Consider the following 20,966-nt stretch of genomic DNA (forward strand, 5'->3'; position numbering starts at 1 on the left):
CGGGCAAAGACACGTGATTCTACCGCCCACGCCCAACTCCAAGATGATCTAATAGAGCACATTTGGACAAACTTTGGCAACCAGTAGAGTGCGCGGAAGAAATTAAATTATGTATTTTAAATATTTTTGTAGGATTTTAATTATGTGTTTTTAAAATTTTTTTTTGAATATTAAGTAAAAATTTTATTTTATTTTATTTAATGAAGTGTGTTTTTATTAATTGAATTTGTTGGAAATAAAAATAAAAAATGAAATTGAATGAATAGTTAAGGGATGAGATGGTTAAAAGACGGTTAAGAGATAGAGGATTGCAGGTGCTGTATCTTAGTTAAGAGATGGGATAAAAAGTACAGTGAGGCTCCAGAATAGTGAAAAGATGAGACGGTTAAGAGACGGATAAGAGACAGCGTTGCGGATGGCCTGAGCTGACCTTTTGCACAGATCGAGGGGTAATATGGGCATTAAATTTTCTTATAGGTCCATCTGTATTATTCAGACTAATTTTAACTTATTTTTCCAAAAATCTCAACCTCTCTTCACGCCCCGAAGTCTCCACTCCGCTCACCAGCCTCCGCCGTCGTACTTCCTCTCTCACTATCTCTCTGTATTAGCTGCGTACATGTATGTGATGTTACTATATCTGTAATAAGTTCGATTGAAATTTATTTTTTTCTTGTAGTGGCGGAAGGCTACTGGCTAAAGCAATTGTCAATGTCTCCTTATTCTGGTTTGTGATAGTTCATGTTGTCCTTGCATTTGTATATGAACTTATATTTTGTTTTGTTTTGGATTTTTATCGTGTTAAGACTACTCTTATGGGTGTGATAAACAGGTTCAATGTACCATGGGTCGCCTTTGTTGCTCTCGATTCTTGGGCCTCTTACTGTTAAAAAGTAATCACCCCCTTAATTTTTGTATTGAACAGACTTTGAATAACTTCATGCTTGACTTGATCATCAATGTTGTGTCATTTTAGTGATTATTCAATTGCGTGATGCAGAATTGGAGGGCTATCTAGTGAACTGTTATGCAGGTATTGGCTTCCTATCAATTTCTCTCTCTCTCTCTCTCTTTCTCTTTCTCTGGCTTATGGTCCACTCTGTAAAGCATTCATGTTTTCTCACACATGGCTGTAATCTGTACTTTCTAATTCTATCAGAAATACTTAGAATGCTAGTTAGGATCATTGGTGATGCTGATGCATTGCATCTTTCTGAGCAGTTTCAGAGGAATCAAGTGAAGCTTTTATTTACTGGTGATAGAATAGATACTCCCTCCATCCCACAAGAGTATGCACTTTTGGTTGGGCATAGGTGTTAATGCACAATTAGTAAAGTAAGAAAGAGATAGAAAGTAAAAAAAAAGTAATTAAAGTATTGTTGGTGGAGAATGGGTCCCACTCAATAGAGAGAAAAGTGTTCCAAAATTAAAAAGTGCACACTCTTGTAGGACGGATTAAAAAGGAAAGAGTGCATACTCTTGTGGGACAGAGGGAGTATGTTATTTCTCCATGCCAACACAATTATGTCACACCATGCTACAATGCTACACCCTTCATCTTTCTGGTTCATCACTTAAAATGCCACATGATCCTTCACTCGGAAGTGACTCTCTGACAATTGTAATGTAAAACTATTATTACCCACACAACTATGTCAAATTAGTTTGCCTTTTCTTGTGTGGATGGGGTTGGGCTACCAGATGTAGAATTCATGCAGCATGTACTGCACGTCTTCATCTTCTTTCTTCGCAACCGAAATTGTGCCAATTTCACATCCTGTATTTGGATTTTTTTGTGCGAATATCATTAAGCTCAGTAAAAAATCAACATACTTTTGGATACAGTCTGGTTTCTGTGGTTGCAGATTTTATCAGCGCAATCCTTATTCGTGCAACTGGGACCAGTCTTGTAAGAGCACATCTTCACAATTGTAAAGCATTAGGCCTTGATAAGCTGTGCAAAGGCAATGGTAACTGAACACGCTGCCATTGAATTGATCGTTTAGTTTTTTCGATAGCACATCCAGAAACTAATAAAAATTACTTTATTTTGTAAATTTTGTTTATAGAGGCTGTGCCATCTGGTGATGTTGCTGCCCTTGTGTATTTGTGGAACCCTTTCACAATCGTCTCTTGCATTGGTTTCAATACTTCAGCTATAGAAAATATGTTTGTTGTCATGTCACTTTATGGAGCATCTGCAGGTATGAAGTGAGCAACCTGTCTTCTTTCTGCATTCATTATCTAGGATATTAATAATTTTAAACTGCTACACATTTATTTTGCTATTTCTGTAAAGCTTTAGAGGCTGTCTTATGTATATTGTCATGAAAGGCTTAATTAGTACTGTAGTAGTAATACTATACAACTCTTTGATTGTGTCCCAAATTTCAATTTGTATGTGTTACGTTGGCTGACCTCATTCAGTACACTTCACATTTACTATTGTTGTACGATAGACCAAAATTTTAAAATAAACACCATTATTAAGTTTTGACGTAATGTGGATTACATGTTTGCTTTTGAAATATGCAGGATTAGTACCATTGGCAGCTTTTGGGTGGGTCGTATCATCACATTTGTCTCTGTATCCCATAGTTCTAGTGATTCCGGTATGTGTTGGGCAGAAATTTATTATTTAGCTAGCGGTAATTTTTTAGCACAGACAGATGCTAAAGAACGTTCACTGATTTTTCTCCCATTCAGGTGGTTTTTTTGTTGGGTTATGGTCTTGATGCACCCCCAAGAAAACTTTTTGCGCAGAGTAATCTAAAAGGTGGAGAAAAGATATCAGCCGATCATGCTGAACTCAAGTCACTGAATGATAAATTCTCTAAAACATATTTCTCTTGGCGGAGAGTTGTCACCTTCTTCTTCTGGGCATTTGTATGGACTTCCTATGTGTTAATTATGTGTGCCATCTCTATGAAAGAGTATGGTGGTCTTGGGGAGATGTTTAAGAGGTAAACATTGAATGTATATACATATAATTATGGTTAAATTTTTTGTTTTGGTTTAGCAATTATTTAGGAGTATCAACATGAAATAGTAGCTATGCTTTATGCCATGCATGCGCGTCAAATGTTCTCAACACAAGCCACAACCGATAACTGGTCATCCCCAAGAAGCCCACATCTTTATGTACATCATCTATCTGAATAGCTATTCAGGATCTCTGTTGTGGTCCATGCGTTTCCTGATATGTATAGTGAATGACCATATTATGATTTCTCAACTTGTTACTTTTACTTGAACTCTTACCTAACTGGAGTGGAAGTATTGGCAGAATTTGACCCCTTTCCCTACCCCCTTTCCAACTGGAAAATAATTTGCTTATCTGTGGTTGAAATAATTTCTTTGATCTTTGCAATATTTAATTGAATGTGCTTTACTTACCTATTGGATTTTGTTGATTATACTTTGTTATATATTTGCTTATTTTGTTTTCTCTCATCATTGTGCACTGAAGACCTACGATTTGATATAATGGCCTATCTATTTTCTCGAACTCATTGATTACTTCCGGTGCCATTTTGCAGGACATATGGATTTATTCTTGCCATTGAGGATTTGTCTCCAAATATTGGTGTGTTATGGTGAGTTCTGAGTGAGTGTTTTGTTTGTCAAATGTGCATTGCGTAGCAGTTTGTTTCTTTCCAAACTTCCATAACACATTTGCATCTTTACTGCAGGTACTTCTTTGCAGAAGTGTTTGATTTTTTCAGGAATTTTTTCCTGATTGTTTTTCATGTGAACATCCTATTCATGATATTGCCGTTAGCTATACGGCTAAATCATAGGCCATGTTTTTTGGCCTTTCTTTACTTGGCAGTCTCTTCAATGCTAAAATCTTATCCATCGGTGAGCTTTCCCATTTTATCTAAATCATAGAATCTAAATGTTTCTATTTTTAGTGCGTACATTACTTTATGACCAATTCTCTCTTTATTACTCCCTCCGTCCCACAAGGATATGCACTATCTCCTTTTTAGCCCGTCCCATAAGAATATGCACTTTCTAATTTTGGTAACTCTTTTCTCTCTAATGAGGTGGGACCCATTCTCCACTAACAATACTTTAATTACTTTTTCTCTCTACCTCTCTCTCACTTTACCAATTTTACATTAAAACCCCGTGCCGAACCCAAAGTGCATATTCTTTGGGGACGGAGGGTGTATCTTTTTTTGCTTATATAAATTATGCTTTGATGTTTGAACAACTATTTATTTAGTGTTTACTTCTAAGTTTTCAAAAAGAAAATGGAACCAGCATCTGTTACTTTTTGTTACTATTGAAGGAAAATAAAACCAATAACTACTCCCAGTTTTCTCCATTCCCAAACAAGAATTATGCCCGATAATTGATGACTACTCTTTTTTATGTACTATATAGTTAGACATATAAGATATTCATAGAGTCCATTAATTGAGTTAGGAATTAAATGTTCTTATGAATCTTGCTACACAGCATGGAGAAAAGCGAACTATCTAGGATGCAGGATCCTCACTCTTGGAAAAACTGAGTGCCAGAAATTGTATGAATAAGAGAATGATATTCAGATAGAACTGAAATTCCTGTACTTGAAGCCATGCACTCAAACGTTCTTGCAATTTTGCTGTTTACATGTTTAGAATGCTCCATCAGTTTGACAGATTTTGTTGATTGGAACCAGCTAATGATACATTGAGTTGAATTCTAGTTTTAAGAATATCTAAAGGAGCAGGTACTAGTAAATCCTAATCTCAATTGGTGCAACTGCTCAATGCTGCAGTTTAGTTCAGTTGTGCTACTAACTGAATACTAGGTATTGAGGTGCAAAATTAATCTTAGATTAGTTGCAGTCAGTTGAATAAGGATGAACAAGGAGAAATAGTTTGTTGGGCAAGGATTTGTAGACTTAAGTGATGGTTAAACTTAAACCTAGCATTGTTTTGGTTTCTCTGTTGATGTGTTCGACTGATATATAGGATATCCTCATATATCGTTTGAGTCACAATTATTGACTAATATTAATATCTTGTTTTACTTCTGCTCTATCTAGGTTGGGGACTCGGCTTTATATTTGAGTTTACTGGTGTTATTTGTTAATGAGTTAGCAGGTTAGTTGCCCTCTTTCTCTGGATGCACTTTCATGTGAAGTTTGATTGTGAGCTTCCTTACCATGAACTGACATCTAAAAATCAATTTGGGCACAGAGATGCAGTTTACATTCTTCCTCTTTTGTGGATATGTTGGGATCTCTCTTCTCAGCCCTGTAATGCACAACCTATGGATTTGGAGGGTATGTGCCTGTGTGATTAGATGGATATGCATAACCTTTTCCTGGGAATTGGGCATAATATCATGTACTTGCAAATTAAGTGTCTCTGCTTGTTATTAACTTGTTATACAATGCAGGGGACTGGGAATGCAAACTTTTACTTTGCGACTGCAATCGGATATGCTTGTTTCCAGGTAATTACTTATCAATATTGTTCCTTGGTAATGATGAATGAACATACATCATTTTTTGAACACGAGAAGAAATGTATCTGTATGTTCTTTTTCCTCTTGATCCATCCGGAAAATTTGCAGTGATTACCGCAGCAATTTTATGAGTAATACACTTTTTAAAAACAACCATATATGAATCACATGACTGGTGGATTAAGTTTCTCCAGTTAGCCAATTCTTGCAAATTGGTGTCACCTTTTTCACTTTTGGTGATGTATTAGAGTGGCTTAATGAATATACATGAAAGATTACATTGGTATAAAATCTACTTAGGATTTTGCAATACAGAATTTTCACAAATTCCATTTCCATAGAACCATTAAAGATGTATTCATTAGATTTTCTACATTCACATCTCCCTCCTATATTTATTTGTTTCTGCATTTTGCAGATCATTCTGGTAGTTGAGAGTGTGAGTGCTATGTTAAACCACGACAGGAAGATCAGAAAGTTATGCAACAATGTTTAACATGGCTGTCGGCTTTAGTCAAAAGGACTTTTACAACCAGGTAATTGGTTTAATGTTGTGATGGTTTGAAGATGTTCTCGTGTGCAATTGCTGGAAGTTTGCAATAGCTAAAACTGTTAGGTGGGTTACTTGTATCATAGTTCTGCACGCGATGTTACTCATATTATTTATCCTATAAAATACTTACAGTATTTTTTGTGTTCTATATTGCATCTTATTCCTAACGTGATTTTTTTGTTATATTCTTTATTTTATTTACTCTGTTAACATAAAAATTTGTCTTTTGGTACTAGCCATAATATACTACTACTTGCTACGGATTTCTTTCACATTAAAATTGTAAAATGCTCAGATTTTAACTAGCATCTACTACTAAATATTTTTCTGACTAGCATTTATTTTACCCTTTATTCCTAACCTAAACTATTGACTTTTAAGTTTTAGCTAGCCCATCAAGCCAACATGTTCACATTTTTTTTTGAACATGTATGATTTCTTTTTATAGCCATATTTTTGTAAGTGTTTTTTAAATAAAAAGAAACCATTTGACTTCCGTTGAGCGGAATGAATCACCTACCACAATTATATGCTACTCCTCCATCCCACAATTATATACTACTCCTCCGTCCCACCTAGGATGTTCATGTTCTTGAGTGGCACGTGATTTCAAAGAATTGTTAAGTGAAACAAGTACAGAGAAAAAAGTGGTTGGGTATTTTAATGAGGAGATGGAAATTTATTTTGTACATCTTGAACAAGACAATCCTAAAAGAAAAGGTGAACATCTTGAATTGGACTGAGGGAATGCTACTATTTATATTTTAAAACAATTAAAATATAGAGAGATGTTCTGCGGAGCGCGTGAGCGGCTAAACCAATTTTCTCCTTTTTCTTTTATTTTTTTTTATTTTTATTGTCTACAAATCTAATTCTCCATCAACATTATTCATAACCAAGCAGTTTCATCTCCATGAATTTTTTCTCTAAATTGATATTCCACAAAACATTTGCTTTCATTTTCTCCTAAAATCAAAATTGCAGAGATGTGAAACCCATAACAAATTTCTTATTCTCACTCTTGCCTATTGCCAATGATATTACTGCAATTAAATATTTTAATAAAAGCGTCGTCGAGAATTGATTCAGAAAAAAAGAGAAGAAAACACAAATTTGCGTCGATGGCAGAAAATATTGATTAAGCAACAATAAAGATAAATTCCGCGAGAATTCAGTTGAATCCTAGTTCTTTCTTCAATAGAATTTAATCAATGGGTAAAAGAAAGTTAACAAAAACTGAAAACAATAAAAAATGAAAATTATTCGCCTCTTATTCGGGATATCAATTTCGCCATAATTTAATTGAATCTAAGTTTTTTTTTCTTGTTCTTCCGGCTGGGTTGAATCAAAGGAATTAGAAAGTCGGGTGATGATTTCTTCTTTCTGCTGGATTGAATTGAAGGAATGAGAAATTCGGTGAGGATTTCTTCTTTCTACTGGGTTGAATTGAAGGGATGAGAAAGTGAGTGAGGATTTCTTCTTCCCTCTGGTTGAATTAGACGGAAGCAAAAGTGGGTGAAGAAAGAGAAATTGATGGATAATGAAAGTAAAAGAGAAACGTGGAAGGGAGGAGGACAGGAAGTGAGGAGAGAGAAAATATACGCACGCTCAAGTGTCGCTCAAATAACACGCGCAACATATCATTTCTATTAAAATATATATGCTCGATATATCCTAATACGTATATCATTACTTTAATATACTTATGGAATAAGTAGAAATCTTAATAATCAAGCAATTAACATATTGTTATCGCAAACTGCACCAAATTAAATAATGGTGTTTAACTCTTTTTTGTTAAAAAGAGTTAACATAACTATTTAGATTAAAAATAATAGAGAGAAGAGAAAAAAGTGAAAGAGAAAGTGTCAGAGATATTATATACTTCATCCGTCCCATAAAAATATGACATTTTTTTTCTATCCGTCCCATAAAAATAATCTATTTCCATTTGTAGAAGTATCCTCCGACTCATTATCAATATACATCAATTTATTTACAAGTATTCTCTAGCTCACCATTAAACACTAATAATGTGTGTCTTACTATCTACTAACACTATTTTAACTTCCCTTATTCTCCTTTGTCTCACTTTACCAATTATGCATATGTCCTTATTTTTATGAGACGGAGTAAGGAGTATTAAAGATAAGTTTGTATTTCCTAAATATAATCCCGTCGTTGGAGTCTTGAGACACTAAACATGTGTCATTTTCACTTAAACATGTACTAATAAGTCAATAACTAAAAAAAATGGGACGAAGAAAATACTTTTTTATAATAATGGCCGAATCATTAAAGAAGTGTAAATCAAACATCGTGCATGTAGATACTGAAAATCGCTTCATATATCAATACAAATACAAATACGAATACAGAAAGCCATATTCAATACTCGGAACACCCAAGTACTCTTTTTTTTTGATAGTACTGAATAAACTGATGGAATTAATGAGAGCACCCATTTACCACACACTAATAGTTTACTTATTCGATTAGTATTATAATACCACCCTCCATAGAATTGAGTCCCTCTGTTTGTGATCTAAATTTGAGAAACGTTGATGTGATATCCATTTGGAAACTGCAAACCAGGACTTCGAACAATCTCCCCTCCTTTGACTGCTTTCCACCTGCAAATCACATATACATCAACAGGATTTCACCAAATTATTGAAATGATTTATTAGTTAGTAGTAATTACTTGTATTTTGTGACCAAGCAATGAAGAAACACGGCCATCTGTAGCTTCGCGAAATCCGCTCCCACGCACACTCTCAACCCGCCTCCGAACACCATGAATTTCCTCGATGCCATGTGTGTGTCTACTCCCTACATCGTTCAAACAATATATATTATACTCCCTTCATCTCACTCTACAATTTATAGTTACAATGTGCATGCTTGAAATTTGAAAACGAAGTTTATCGACTTGCCTCCCATCGCGATGGCTTGAATTCGAGTGGATGTTTGTATGTGTTTGGGTCTAAGTGAACGCTTGGAGGGCATACCATAACAGCCCAACCTGCCGGTATTATATACTCTGCAAATCATACATAGTTAGGGTTTCAACTTTAATACTACTGATCTTTAATTAATTACACACAATTAATACTATAATTCTAACCTTTAAATTTAATGTCTTTCAATGCTTTTCTGAAAATCACAGGAGCAATATTAGCCAGCCTCATAGTTTCATTAATGATCTGCATGCAAGCAAAACTACACATCGTCATCAAATATTCAATTTCAATGGTATATTATGATATATAAATTGATATATATATTCACCTGAAATGTGAATTTCATCGATTTGTATTCACTCCATGATAGTCCCGAATCTGGATTCTCTCTCCTTTTTATGATTGCCTCGTGTTCTTCCTGCAACGCGACGTCCCAAATTAAAATTAGTATGCATTTATAGGGATATAAAAAATGTAACAAGTTGAGGAGATTAAGAAGAAATTAGTAGTGACCGTTAATTGTTGTAGAAAAGAGGGATGGTCGGATAGATATTTGATAGCTAAAGTGAGCGCCACCGAGGTAGTTTCATAGCTAGCGAAGAGCATCACGAACATCAAATCCAAAGCAATATCCTCTGTAAGCATCGTATCCTTTCGCTCGACCTCTTTTAACACATAATCGAAGAAATCACTCTGTGTTTGTCGCGGCCTTTGTCGTCTTTCTTCAAGCATATCCTTCAGCATCTTCATCGCCTTCTTTCTTCCCTAACCAAATTTATGAACATGGCTTAATTAGGTGTTGCAAAATTAGTAGGAAAAATTATTGAAAAAAATGATATATATGTATATATACTTGTAAGCATCGGTGGAAAGATGTTCCAGGAAAGTTGAGGGGAAAGGAGATCAATCCCTTTATGAAAGCTTCAAAGTATCCCCTCAAGTCTTCACTCGATTTTTGTGAGTCATAACTGATGAGCTTTTTCCCAGTCAGATCAAATATCATCTGCAAATTAAAACATAGTATTAATTATTAGGGTACATTTTATTTTCTGTTTTTGAATAGTACATTCTAAAATTTGACTGTACTTGAGCTGTAGTTTCCTTGAGATCAACAGTGTCTTGGGTGGACCACATGGTCAAGTAGCGATTGGAGGTGGCCTCGACTTCCGGAAGCATGGTCATGAGGCTTTCGGGACCGACTAAATTAAGCACCATGTTCTTGAGGTACTTGAATACGGAGCCATGCAGATTGAGTAGGCTATTTGTTCCGAAGATTTGGGTGAATGTGTAGGGATACCAGCTCTCGAACAAAACTCCCTCTTTTTGAAAGATGAAGTAGTTGAGATCAGCGTCGGTCGACACGATCACACCCTCCCCAACCAAACTCGTCTTGAATATAGCTCCATACCTATTATATGCATGAACACCATAATTAAGTTCACATAACTAAAAACATTTAAGGTTTATGGATGATTGATTACTTTTCCATCCTTTGACGGATGAAAGGAGGGATGTCGAGGGAGGTGGTTGAAGCGAAGAAGTGGAGAGTCTCCCCGAGAAGCGGCCACCCCATTGAGCCCGGTGGGAGAGTGCCGTTGCTTTTGGGATGGCACCATTTGTGAACCCACTTTGCAATGAGGATCACCACCAAGGATATGAATATAGGAAGGGGTACCATTTTTTATCCTATTTTGTTGAACAAACAAGCTTGAGAGTTGAGGTTATGTAATCATATGCAAGAAGAACCTCCTTAAATAGAAAAAAAAGGTGGTAGCTAGTATGCTGACGACGGACCCAAGTGGGGTCAGCAACCCTACCGATGGACGGCAACTCCACCTCTTGACCCTACGTAAGGCAGTCAGACAATAATTAGTCGATTAAAAGAGAGACGAATGCCTTGGGAAATAGTTTAATTTTATGTTTTATAGTACTCCTACTATATTATACAGTAGTAAATTTAAGTAGCTAGTTTAGTTGTTTATTTTGTGTAATTGATTTAGCTTTAGTAGATTCCAAAAATATCTAAAATATTTCAAAAAGTGTTAACTACTATGGTTAATAGATTTAGTTTTATTTTAAATACTTACTGTATAAATTAACAAATAAAAATTTAAAACATGTGCTAGTATTCGTTCATACTTCAAAGTCATAGGTCAGTCATGTCAGACAACTATTGATTGGGTTTACTTGTCGGATTTTTACTATCCCTTAACTAAGGGACAGAACCTGCAACCCTCCGTCCCTTAACCGTCCCTTAAATTACTATTCATTCAATTTCATTTTTTATTTTTATTTCCAACCAAATTCAATTAAAAAAAACACACTTCATTAAAAATAAAATAAAAGTACAACTTAAAATTCTAAAAAATCTAAAAACCTCATTAATAAAATCCTAAAAAAATTAAAAATACATAATTTAAATAAAAAACATATTTTTTATGGTGGATTATTTTGTGGGAATGATTTGATATTTATAGAAGTGATTGGAGGCTTAAAAAATAAAAAAATTAAAAATTTGCAAAAAAACGCCTATAAACGGCTAGTATATTTTTTGGGATTTTTTTAATTTTTGAATTTTTCCTAAATTAAAAAAAAAAAAACAATTTTCCGGATAAAAACGACTCCCACCCGCGGGCCGGCGAGTGGGCGTCACGGACGAATCGGAGCTCGCCATGTCGCCAACGCGCGTGGTGAGACGTCTCGCGAGCTATCCCTCCGGGACGGGCGTTTCTCCGTGACGGGATGGAGACGGAAGGCTGCAACGCCGTCCCTTAATATAGTGTGACTATATTATACATTCCTAAATATCCTTCATTTTAAAATTTGGTAAATTGATAATTATTGTTAATGTAGTCCAGTAATAAAGTAATTTGATTATATATTGTTTCACCAGCTGAGGTATTATATAAAATTACACAAATATATTTATGTAATGTGTATTGGTTCTTTGCTTTATAATTAGCCTTGTATTTTGAAGGAAATCAAATTTGAGATATCACAATTCACAGGTATATTTCAGATCAATTTGTCTAACTGTACACGTGTATTTTTTTATTATCACTTAAAAAACTTATCTTATATACTACCTTAAAAGAGAAACACAATTACTTGCATTGGAAAATTTTAAAAAATTACTACATTATAGGACGTAAAAGAAAGCATCCTTAAGTTGGAGATAAATTATCTTAATCTTTTTATTTACTACAGCGCTTCTATTTGAGTCGATCTAATTAAATTGTGACATTAACAATAAAGAAAAACTTTTAATACGGAGTATATGTTTCTCTACTAATGAATATCTAAAACTGTAGGGATCAGACAAGTCCGGGTTCACTATTTACCGAGACCTCTTTGTTCTTATATAAGAGAGCTCAGTCAAACTCTCACCCACGCGGCTGATTTACACAAGGAAACTAGCTATTACACAACTAGCTATTACACAGAAACATGCAATCCTTGACCGGATGCCACTGGACCACCGAGGAACCTGCACACTTAACACACACGTTAGCAATATCACAAAGATCCTCTCGGACCAAAAGATCAAAGCAAACAAGTGAGCAGAAACCACAAGAAACACAAAGGAATCGAATAGATCGTAGCTATGGCTCAGCCACCCGCTAATAGTACGAATCTATTATCCAGAAACCAGATCCAAGGGAGCAACGTTGAATCCACCAGTGATTCACCTCACACAACAGATATCAATCCCAAACCACTCCACTATGCCAGATCTGAAACCTCTCCGAATACAAACTCACAGAAAACCCTCACACAGAAAACCATAGTTTCACCAACACCCCAGCAACCGAAGTGGTTACCTTCTCCAACACTCACACAAGATCAATCACTCAAATAACCGTGAAAGATCACAAGAAAATAGTCGCAGTCAACAAAGCTTCACCCCAAAATTTTTTAGATAAACCAGATTTTGCTAGCATACATCTCACTTTATCAAGTAAAGTCCTATTCATTATTTCAGCAACCCCATTTTGCTGTGGGGTATAAGGAACAATTTTATGTCTTTTAATTCCAAAACCATCACACATATCATCCATTTGTTTAATTCTAAGCCATTATCAGTTCTTATTGCCTTAATTTTCTTTTCAGTCTGAGTTTCAATCAAGGTTTTCCAAGCAACAAGTTTTCCAAACACATCATACTTATGTTTCATGAGGAAGCACCAAACTTTTCTTGAAAAATCATCAATAATTGAAAGAAAATATACAGAACCAGAATGAGAAGACACAGAAGCAGGGCCCCACACATCCATATGCAAGTATTCAAGAACATTTTTACTTATATTTGCAGGTACAGGAGTAGGAAAGGTAACCCTATGCTGTTTACCCAACACACAAGTATCATAGAAAGACAAATTACCATGAACATCAACTTCAGATAAGATAGCATGCCTTTTTAGAATATTCAAGCCTTTTTCACTCAGGTGACCAAGCCTATTATGCCATAACATAGTTTTATCAGATTTAACAACATTGGCACATACTTTTTCACATGTAAGAGGCACAGCAGTACAAACATACAAACCACATTTTCTTTTGGCCTTAAATAGACACATAGAACCCTTGCAAATTTTCATGCAACCTTCCCCCCATTTACCCCCCATGCCAGAGTTTTCAAGGGCAGTACAAGACATCAAATTATAGCACAAATCTGGAACATATCTAACATCCTTCAGGTTCAACACATAGCCATTATCAAACTTCAAACACACAGTGCCAATACCAAGAATTTCACACTTCTTGTCATCAGTCATTGACACATAAGTATTAGTTACATGCTTAATATCAGTAAACACTTCCTTGAAGGGACTAGCATGATAAATACATCCAGAATCACACAGCCAATCATTTGAAGTAAAGGGGCACATAGGAGAAGCATTTATATACATCAAATCATGCACCATATACACAGACTCATTATCAGCATCATACTTGGCCACATTTGCAATATTTTCAAGCTGAGAGTTATTATTAGGAGGTTTATTCTTTTTAGGCTTAGTACAATCTCTTCTACAATGCACAGCTTCTCCACAATTAAAATATTTTCTAAAAGATTTAGGGTCCTTGCTATTGGACCTAGATCTGAATTTTTTCTTAAAATTAGAGTTGGTATTAAATCCACCATTTGATTCATTTCGGTATTAAATCCACCATTTGATTCATTTCCCCCTCTTGACTTAGGTCTTCCCCTGACATTTAAAGCCTTATTAAAAACAGTTTTATCAGCAACCCTTTCCCTTAATTCAAGTTCTTTAGATTTTAAGGAGCTAATTATCAAGTCCAGAGGGGCAGAGTCCATGCCATACTTAATGGCAGCTTTACATCACTATAAGAATCAGGTATGACATTCATTAGAGCAATACTAGTGTATTCATCAATTGTTTTATCACCAGATCTTTTAATATCTTGCACAAGCTTCTGAAATTTATCCACATTATCATCAATATCCTTGGATAAGTCAAGCTTAAATTTGAACAATTTTTCAAGCAAATACATCCTTGATCACATAGAAATTTCAGTAAACAAAGTAGCAAGGTGTTTCCACATTTCAGAAGCAGATTCAATATGATCAATTTTCCTAATCACAGAATCAGACAAATTGAGAATAATAGTAGCTCTAGCCAAAGAACCATCAACAGACTTAAACACTTTTTGTTGAATAAGAATGCATTTCAATTTCTGTTTCCAAATCACAAAATCATTTTTACCATTAAAAGGACCAAACCAATGGGTTGAGACCTTTTTGAAATCACTTTTGTAAAAACACAGGAAGCAAGAAAGAAACACACAACCTTGCAAACTTTCAAGCACAATGACATACACAACAAGACAGGAAACACACAACAGAGACCATGCACACTTTCACACAACTTTCACAGCAAATTAGACCTCAAATCCCTGACTGTCACGAGCACACTGGCTAAGGCTATCCCAGTTCGCAATCACTCACTTCTGGAGGGCGCAGGGGGTCACTTAGGCAGTATAAATGCTTGGTGGTCAAGTAATGAGAGATCAAGAATTACAGAGCACCAAGAAACAACGGAAGCAATAAGCACAGAGAAAGCAAGAAAATGCCTAAGTCTTTGCCATAGAATGTCTACCAGCAAGCAATATCCCAATCCTATATTTGGCACTAAACAGAAAAAGAAAACACGAGATTCAACCAATTTACCAGAGCGAACCCACACTCGGAGGAGGATTCCACTTGCCCACCTCCTTAATGCGACTCGGCGTGCCAGACTATTTACCGAGACCTATTTGTTCTTATACAAGAGAGCTCAGCCAAACTCTCACCCACGCGGCTGATTTACACAAGGAAACTAGCTATTACACCAAAAACATGCAATCCTTGATCGGGTGCCACTGGACCACCGAGGAACATGCACACTTAACACACACGTTAGCAATATCACAAAGATCCTCTCGGACCAAAAGATTAAAGCAAACAAGTGAACAGAAACCACAAGAAACACAAAGGAATCGAATAGATCGTAACTATGGCTCAGCCACCCGCTAATAGTACGAATCTATTCTCCAGAAACCAGATCCAAGGGAGTAACGTTGAATCCACCAGTGATTCACCTCACACAACAGATATCAACCCCAAACCACTCCACTATGCAGATCTGAAACCTCTCTGAACACAAACTCACAGAAAACCCTCACACAGAAAACCCTAGTTTCACCAACACACCAGCAACCGAAGTGGTTACCTTCTCCAACACTCACACAAGATCAATCACTCAAATAACTGTAAAAGATCACAAGAAAACAGTCAGAGACTTAATGGTGAAGAAGAAGAAGAAGAGAAGAGAGAGTTCATCAGTCGAGAGAGGGCAGAGAGAAAGAGAGAGAGTTCGAATGTCAAGCAGCAGGAGTGGAGAGTGAGGGGTGTATATCACCCGAGCATTGGGCTAGGGCAACCACCAGCCCAAAATCCGTCCGGGTCTCAATTAACACAAGCCCAAATAATAGTCCACATCCCCACGGCCCAAATATCCAACAAAAACTATCTATTCTCATATAACAAAGGTAAAAATTATCTACAAATGACAAAAATAAAATAAAAATATTGTGCAAGGTACCAATTAACCGAAAATATTTGGAATGGTGAATTATATATAAAAAACAATTATTCACGAATGAGGGTACTCAAAATTATGAGCCATTCTCAACTCAAAATTATGAGCCATTCTCAACTGTGAATTAGTAATTCACAACTAAGAAGTACTAAATAATATATAAAAACTAAAGTTGTGAATTATAGCTAAAATGTTGAATTAGTTCATACCTAACCATATTCAATAGTAACTCTTGCCAAAACCACGAATTTACCACATGGGAATATTCTTTCACGTGAATTATAGTAACTGAAAGTCATTAATTTGCAATTGAGAATATTTGAATGGCCTTGGGGGGGTAAAAATTAAATCATACTCATTTTTCAGCTTTTTAACATTAACACATACTCCTACTTTTTACTTTTATTTCGTCATTTTGGATGTTTTGGTATTTTCACCCTATTATATTAGGAGTATTATATATGCATGCCCTTATCTATTACTATCACACCTAAGAGTCTACGATTTCAGAAAATATTTAGTGTTGAAGGCATACCACATGAAATTATGATGTGGTATATCCTTCTAATAATATTTTGACAAATAGACATATACAATGACACAACCTCCAATTAGAAGCATACATGGCTATGCAATATATGGAAATTAATTTCACATATATATAAACATAGCTAACGGAAAAAAATTAATTTGATTTGAAAATTTTGTATGCTCATATATACAATACATATAACATATATAAACACATAAATTAAACAAACCTCATAATAAATTTAGCATAACTAATGAACAAAATTTTATTTTTTAAGTCAAGTAAATATGTTCTTAAATTTATAAGCTTATTTAATTCTTGCAACAAGATAAATTTGTAATTATTATGTGCAGATCTGAAACTTTTTAAAAGAAATTATTTGTTAAATATCATTGGTAATAATTGAATTTTTAATAAAAATTGTTTCTTGTGCAAGATACATATAGGGGCGGTGTGTAGAGATTTAGAAAAACAGGTTGCCAGTATTACGTGTGTTTACGTATTATTTTCTTTCTTTAATAATTGTTCTTTTTTTATTAAGTTATTATAAATTCTACGTATTTAGTTTCATAAAGTTATTTCTTATTGGTTTTATAGTTGATATCTTTTAACCTATATAATCTCCTTTCAATTGCATAAAAATAAGCTTTTGAATATTTTAATGATTTACATTATTATATTAATTATCTTTATTTTATTGTGTGAAATACTAGCAATAAAAATGAAAAAATATGCCATCAAATATCATGTGCAATGCTAACAATAAAAGCAGTCCTATCATATAAATTGGTGATTAAATTTATTTTAAAAAAATTCTCCACAATAGCCGCATTAGCAATGATGACTTTTAATTGATGTGAACATTAAAAAATAGATCCGTGCTTTACCAAAAAAAAATCCGTGAATGCGTATACATGTATATATGTGTATTTATGGCTATATGTATTAATATGCAAAACTTTCATATTTTGCAAGTCCATGTTTGTATATGTTCATTTGTCAAAATATTATTGGGAGGACATATCACGTTATATTTTCATGTGGTATGCTTAGACCATTCAACATTTTATCGTTTCAAAACAAACTGTAGTGCTATTAATATTCTCTGTAATTAATTTTAAACAAACCAAATCAATTCTCTAACTTAAACCTATCGAACCGAAGCCCAACCACACGCTTTGGAGCAATTAAAAATTTAAATATTTCAAAATTATCATGTTTTCGAGTCATTCATAGTGATCTAAGAGAATCTCCAGTGGGCGGACATCCCACTCGGACATCCACTAGGACATCCCAAAAACACCTCCTGCCACGTCACTAGGACATCCCACCCCACTGCCACATCACTAGGACATCCCCTGCATATCCGCCCTTCCCATCGCCCTTCCCACTAGGACATCCCGCAATTAAAAAAATCACAATAATTTAATTTTAACATAAACAAAAAGTACAGGAAAGCAAAATACGGAAAAATTACGGGAAATACTTGAAAAGGGCAAACATACAAAGTCATAAAACATAAAAAAAAAACAAATTTAGGAAAAAAAGAAAAAATACTTAATCATGAAAAAAAAATACATAGTCCAACATCCCCGGCTCACTCCGCACTGTCCTCGTCGCCCGTGCCGTCGCCGCTACCAGTGCCGCCCCCGTCGCCCGTGCCTGGCCCGTCGTCCCCTCCGCTTATCTCGGCGCCATCATCTCCAATGGGTGGCATCCCCAAATCGCGCCGACATCCATCGATGATTTCCTTCAGCATCCTCTTGTACGTCGCATCGGTCGCGCCATGCCACCTATGCATGGTCCGGATATAATTTTGGGTTATTTGTGCGCGGGCGAGGCGGTTGAAATCTTCCGATTCAGCAGGGGCCCCCCGATTCGACCTCGAACGACCCGCTTCCACTGCTGCTTCCCCCGACCCCTCCGCTGCGCTGCTTTTTGCCCAACCGGGCGACGACGACGGCGAGCGTCTGATTGAGGTAGCGGGGAAACCTCATCGGCTTCTGGGAGCTCGTGCGAACCAGCACTGCTGCTGTATTCACCGGAAGCGTTGATCTTCGTCCGCTTCCAGCCCGATTCGACACCCCCACAGAACTTTGGGGAATCCTTCACCACGAGAAAGGCCTCCCACTGGTCGAATTGTTTGAACTTCAAGGCTCTGTCGGGGGTACTGAGAAAAGGAACGGCTCCGGACATCCTCCTCGGACATACCGCTGCTTGCCTGGCGGAGGTTGTTTGGTAGATACCAGCGAATCGACTAAGCTTAGGCCTCAACCGCTCCCACTGTTTCCGGCACTGTTCCGAAACGCGACGCTTCGCCCCAGCCGGTTTGTGTGTGTGGTAGGCTTCAGCGATACGATGCCACAGTCTGTCAATATGCTGGTTGGCACCGACATAGGGATCCTCGACTATTGCCACCCAAGCCTTTGCAAGCGCAACGTTTTCCCACGGGCTCCAGACCGTCCTCTTTCCCATCTCTTCCTCATCCTCCTCCTCTGCCACCGTTCGAGAGGAAGAGTCCGGGGCTTTCCCCTTGTCCTTGCCACGTCCCATCCCCCTGCCCCTGCCCCTGCCCCTTGCTGCTGCCCCCACATCATCGGGAGTCTCCCTGATTGGAGATAGCCCCAACTCCTCAAAAGAGAAAGTTTCCAAGCCGGTGAACTGAGTCTCCGGAACATAAGTGGAGGGGGTATCCGTAGACAGCGTAGCCATCACCGGGCGATACACATCGTCCGCTACTGGTTCATGACCCCTGCCACCCCCTCCCCCAGGCATCATCCCGGGCATCATCCCCGGCATCATCCCCTGCATCATCCCGGGCATCATCCCCGGCATCATCCCCGGCATCATCCCACCCATACCCATCATATTTGGGGTCATGCCCCCCATCCTCATACCCGGCATCATCATATTTGGGGTCATACCCCCCATACCACCCATCCAATTGTACATATAAGGGGACATCATCCCACCCATTCCACCCATTCCACCCATTCCACCCATCCCACCCATCCCCGACATTCCCGGAACCGTTGACGCACTTCCGCTAACGTTTCCCTCCAGATCTATGGGAAACGCCGGAGTCTGCGACTCGCTCGTGGCCGGGGAGTTCCTATCGTTCTCCATTAAGTAGAAATGAAATTTGTAGTAAAAGAAGAGAGAAACTTGTTAACACAAGTGGTGCAAATGAAAAGAAGTTCAACGAGCCGTATATATAGAATTTAAAAAAAAAAAAAAAAAAATCAAATATCGGACGTCCGACCGGGACGTCCGACCTTCGCCACAGTGGCGCCCGTCCACCCGCCCTTCCCGGGGACGTCCGAGGACACCCGACGTCCTCACGGGACGTCCGTATCCGACCTCCGACCTCCCAACGGCGGACGTCCCGTCGCCCTTCCCGGTGTCCGACCGGACGTCCTACCGGAGGGGCGCCATAGGAGATGCTCTAAGATCTTCACATGTGTACCAATTGAGATGAGAAGTATCAAGGCCAAATTTCTTGATAAGAATTCTTGTATATTTATATTGGGATATTAAAATTCAACAGAATTAGAGCATTCGCAACGTGTCTCGTTGCAAACTCTATCTCGTTTCGGAGAGACGAGACGGCAGCGAGACGGCGTTGCATGGATGCGTCTCGGTCTCGTCTCAGCGCCCGCGCCACGTGGCGCGCGCTGGCGCTAGGCGTGACGCCCACTCATCGGCCCGCTAGAGGGCGTCGTCACGCTGACACAATAAATTATTTTTTTTAATTCGATTTTAATTAAAAAAAATTAAAAAAATAAATGGTATGTTACCATTTTTTTACCGTTTTCAACGGTATTTTCCCTTTTTTTATTTTTTATTTCGTTTTTTACTCTATAAATACTCCTCTTTCATCCTCATTTTATACACACAAACACACATCTATTCTTCTCAAATCATCTCTCTTTCCTCTCCAATTTTCATCTCACATCTCCAATTTTCATCTCAAAAATGTCCGGCGACGAAAACGAGGGCGGCTCCGGCGGATATGACTTGAACGCGTTTGGCGACTAGGGGCATGTACAATGTCTTGGGTGCTGCTGGTTTCGGTTCGTCGACGCCGGGCACGCAAGGCTCGTCGACGCCGCCGGCGTACCAACCACCCTATTTTTATGTGGATGCATACTCTCATCCCTCCGCCCCGAGGTATGGGCAATAGCAGGGATTATCCCAAATTAGGGAGGATTTTCCGAATTAACCCAATCCGGAGGAGGATGCGGCGGTGGAAGCTCCAAGGGTCGCACATTCGACGCCGTGGAGGAAGAGGAAGAGGCGGCCGAGGAGGAGGAGGATATAGGTCGTCATCCATACAGTCGGGCGCTGTAC

The 20,966-nt window shown here is 37.4% G+C and overlaps 2 protein-coding genes across 4 annotated transcripts; one reads left to right on the forward strand and one right to left on the reverse strand.

The window, feature by feature from the left end:
• The first annotated feature begins 490 nt into the window (after positions 1 to 490).
• On the forward strand, positions 491 to 6,204 carry LOC121767185 (phosphatidylinositol glycan anchor biosynthesis class U protein-like). 3 transcript variants are annotated; one of them, XM_042163401.1, is made up of 14 exons: positions 491 to 579; positions 680 to 727; positions 833 to 893; positions 1,001 to 1,033; positions 1,846 to 1,970; positions 2,070 to 2,204; positions 2,536 to 2,612; positions 2,707 to 2,963; positions 3,540 to 3,596; positions 3,693 to 3,861; positions 5,042 to 5,099; positions 5,196 to 5,281; positions 5,398 to 5,454; positions 5,885 to 6,204. In XM_042163401.1, the coding sequence occupies exons 2-14, from the start codon at positions 712 to 714 to the stop codon at positions 5,960 to 5,962; spliced, it is 1,209 nt and encodes a 402-aa protein (XP_042019335.1). In that variant the 5' UTR covers positions 491 to 579; positions 680 to 711; the 3' UTR covers positions 5,963 to 6,204. The 3 variants fall into 3 exon arrangements, with proteins under 3 accessions (XP_042019335.1, XP_042019333.1, XP_042019334.1); XM_042163399.1 differs by having other exon boundaries at positions 498 to 579; positions 977 to 1,033; positions 1,866 to 1,970; XM_042163400.1 differs by having other exon boundaries at positions 498 to 579; positions 1,866 to 1,970.
• Positions 6,205 to 8,370: 2,166 nt separating this feature from the next.
• On the reverse strand, positions 8,371 to 10,660 carry LOC121767183 (cytochrome P450 87A3-like). The gene is made up of 9 exons (XM_042163398.1): positions 10,464 to 10,660; positions 10,069 to 10,390; positions 9,836 to 9,985; positions 9,496 to 9,747; positions 9,311 to 9,400; positions 9,147 to 9,225; positions 8,956 to 9,062; positions 8,724 to 8,851; positions 8,371 to 8,652 (listed from the first exon to the last, which is right to left on the reverse strand). Exons 1-9 carry the CDS (start codon positions 10,658 to 10,660, stop codon positions 8,565 to 8,567), a joined length of 1,413 nt encoding a protein of 470 aa, XP_042019332.1. The 3' UTR covers positions 8,371 to 8,564.
• Between the last annotated feature and the right edge of the window lie 10,306 nt (positions 10,661 to 20,966).

The sequence above is a fragment of the Salvia splendens genome, chromosome 15 (genome assembly GCF_004379255.2).
Source record: "Salvia splendens isolate huo1 chromosome 15, SspV2, whole genome shotgun sequence".
NCBI classification, from domain to species: Eukaryota; Viridiplantae; Streptophyta; class Magnoliopsida; order Lamiales; family Lamiaceae; genus Salvia; species Salvia splendens.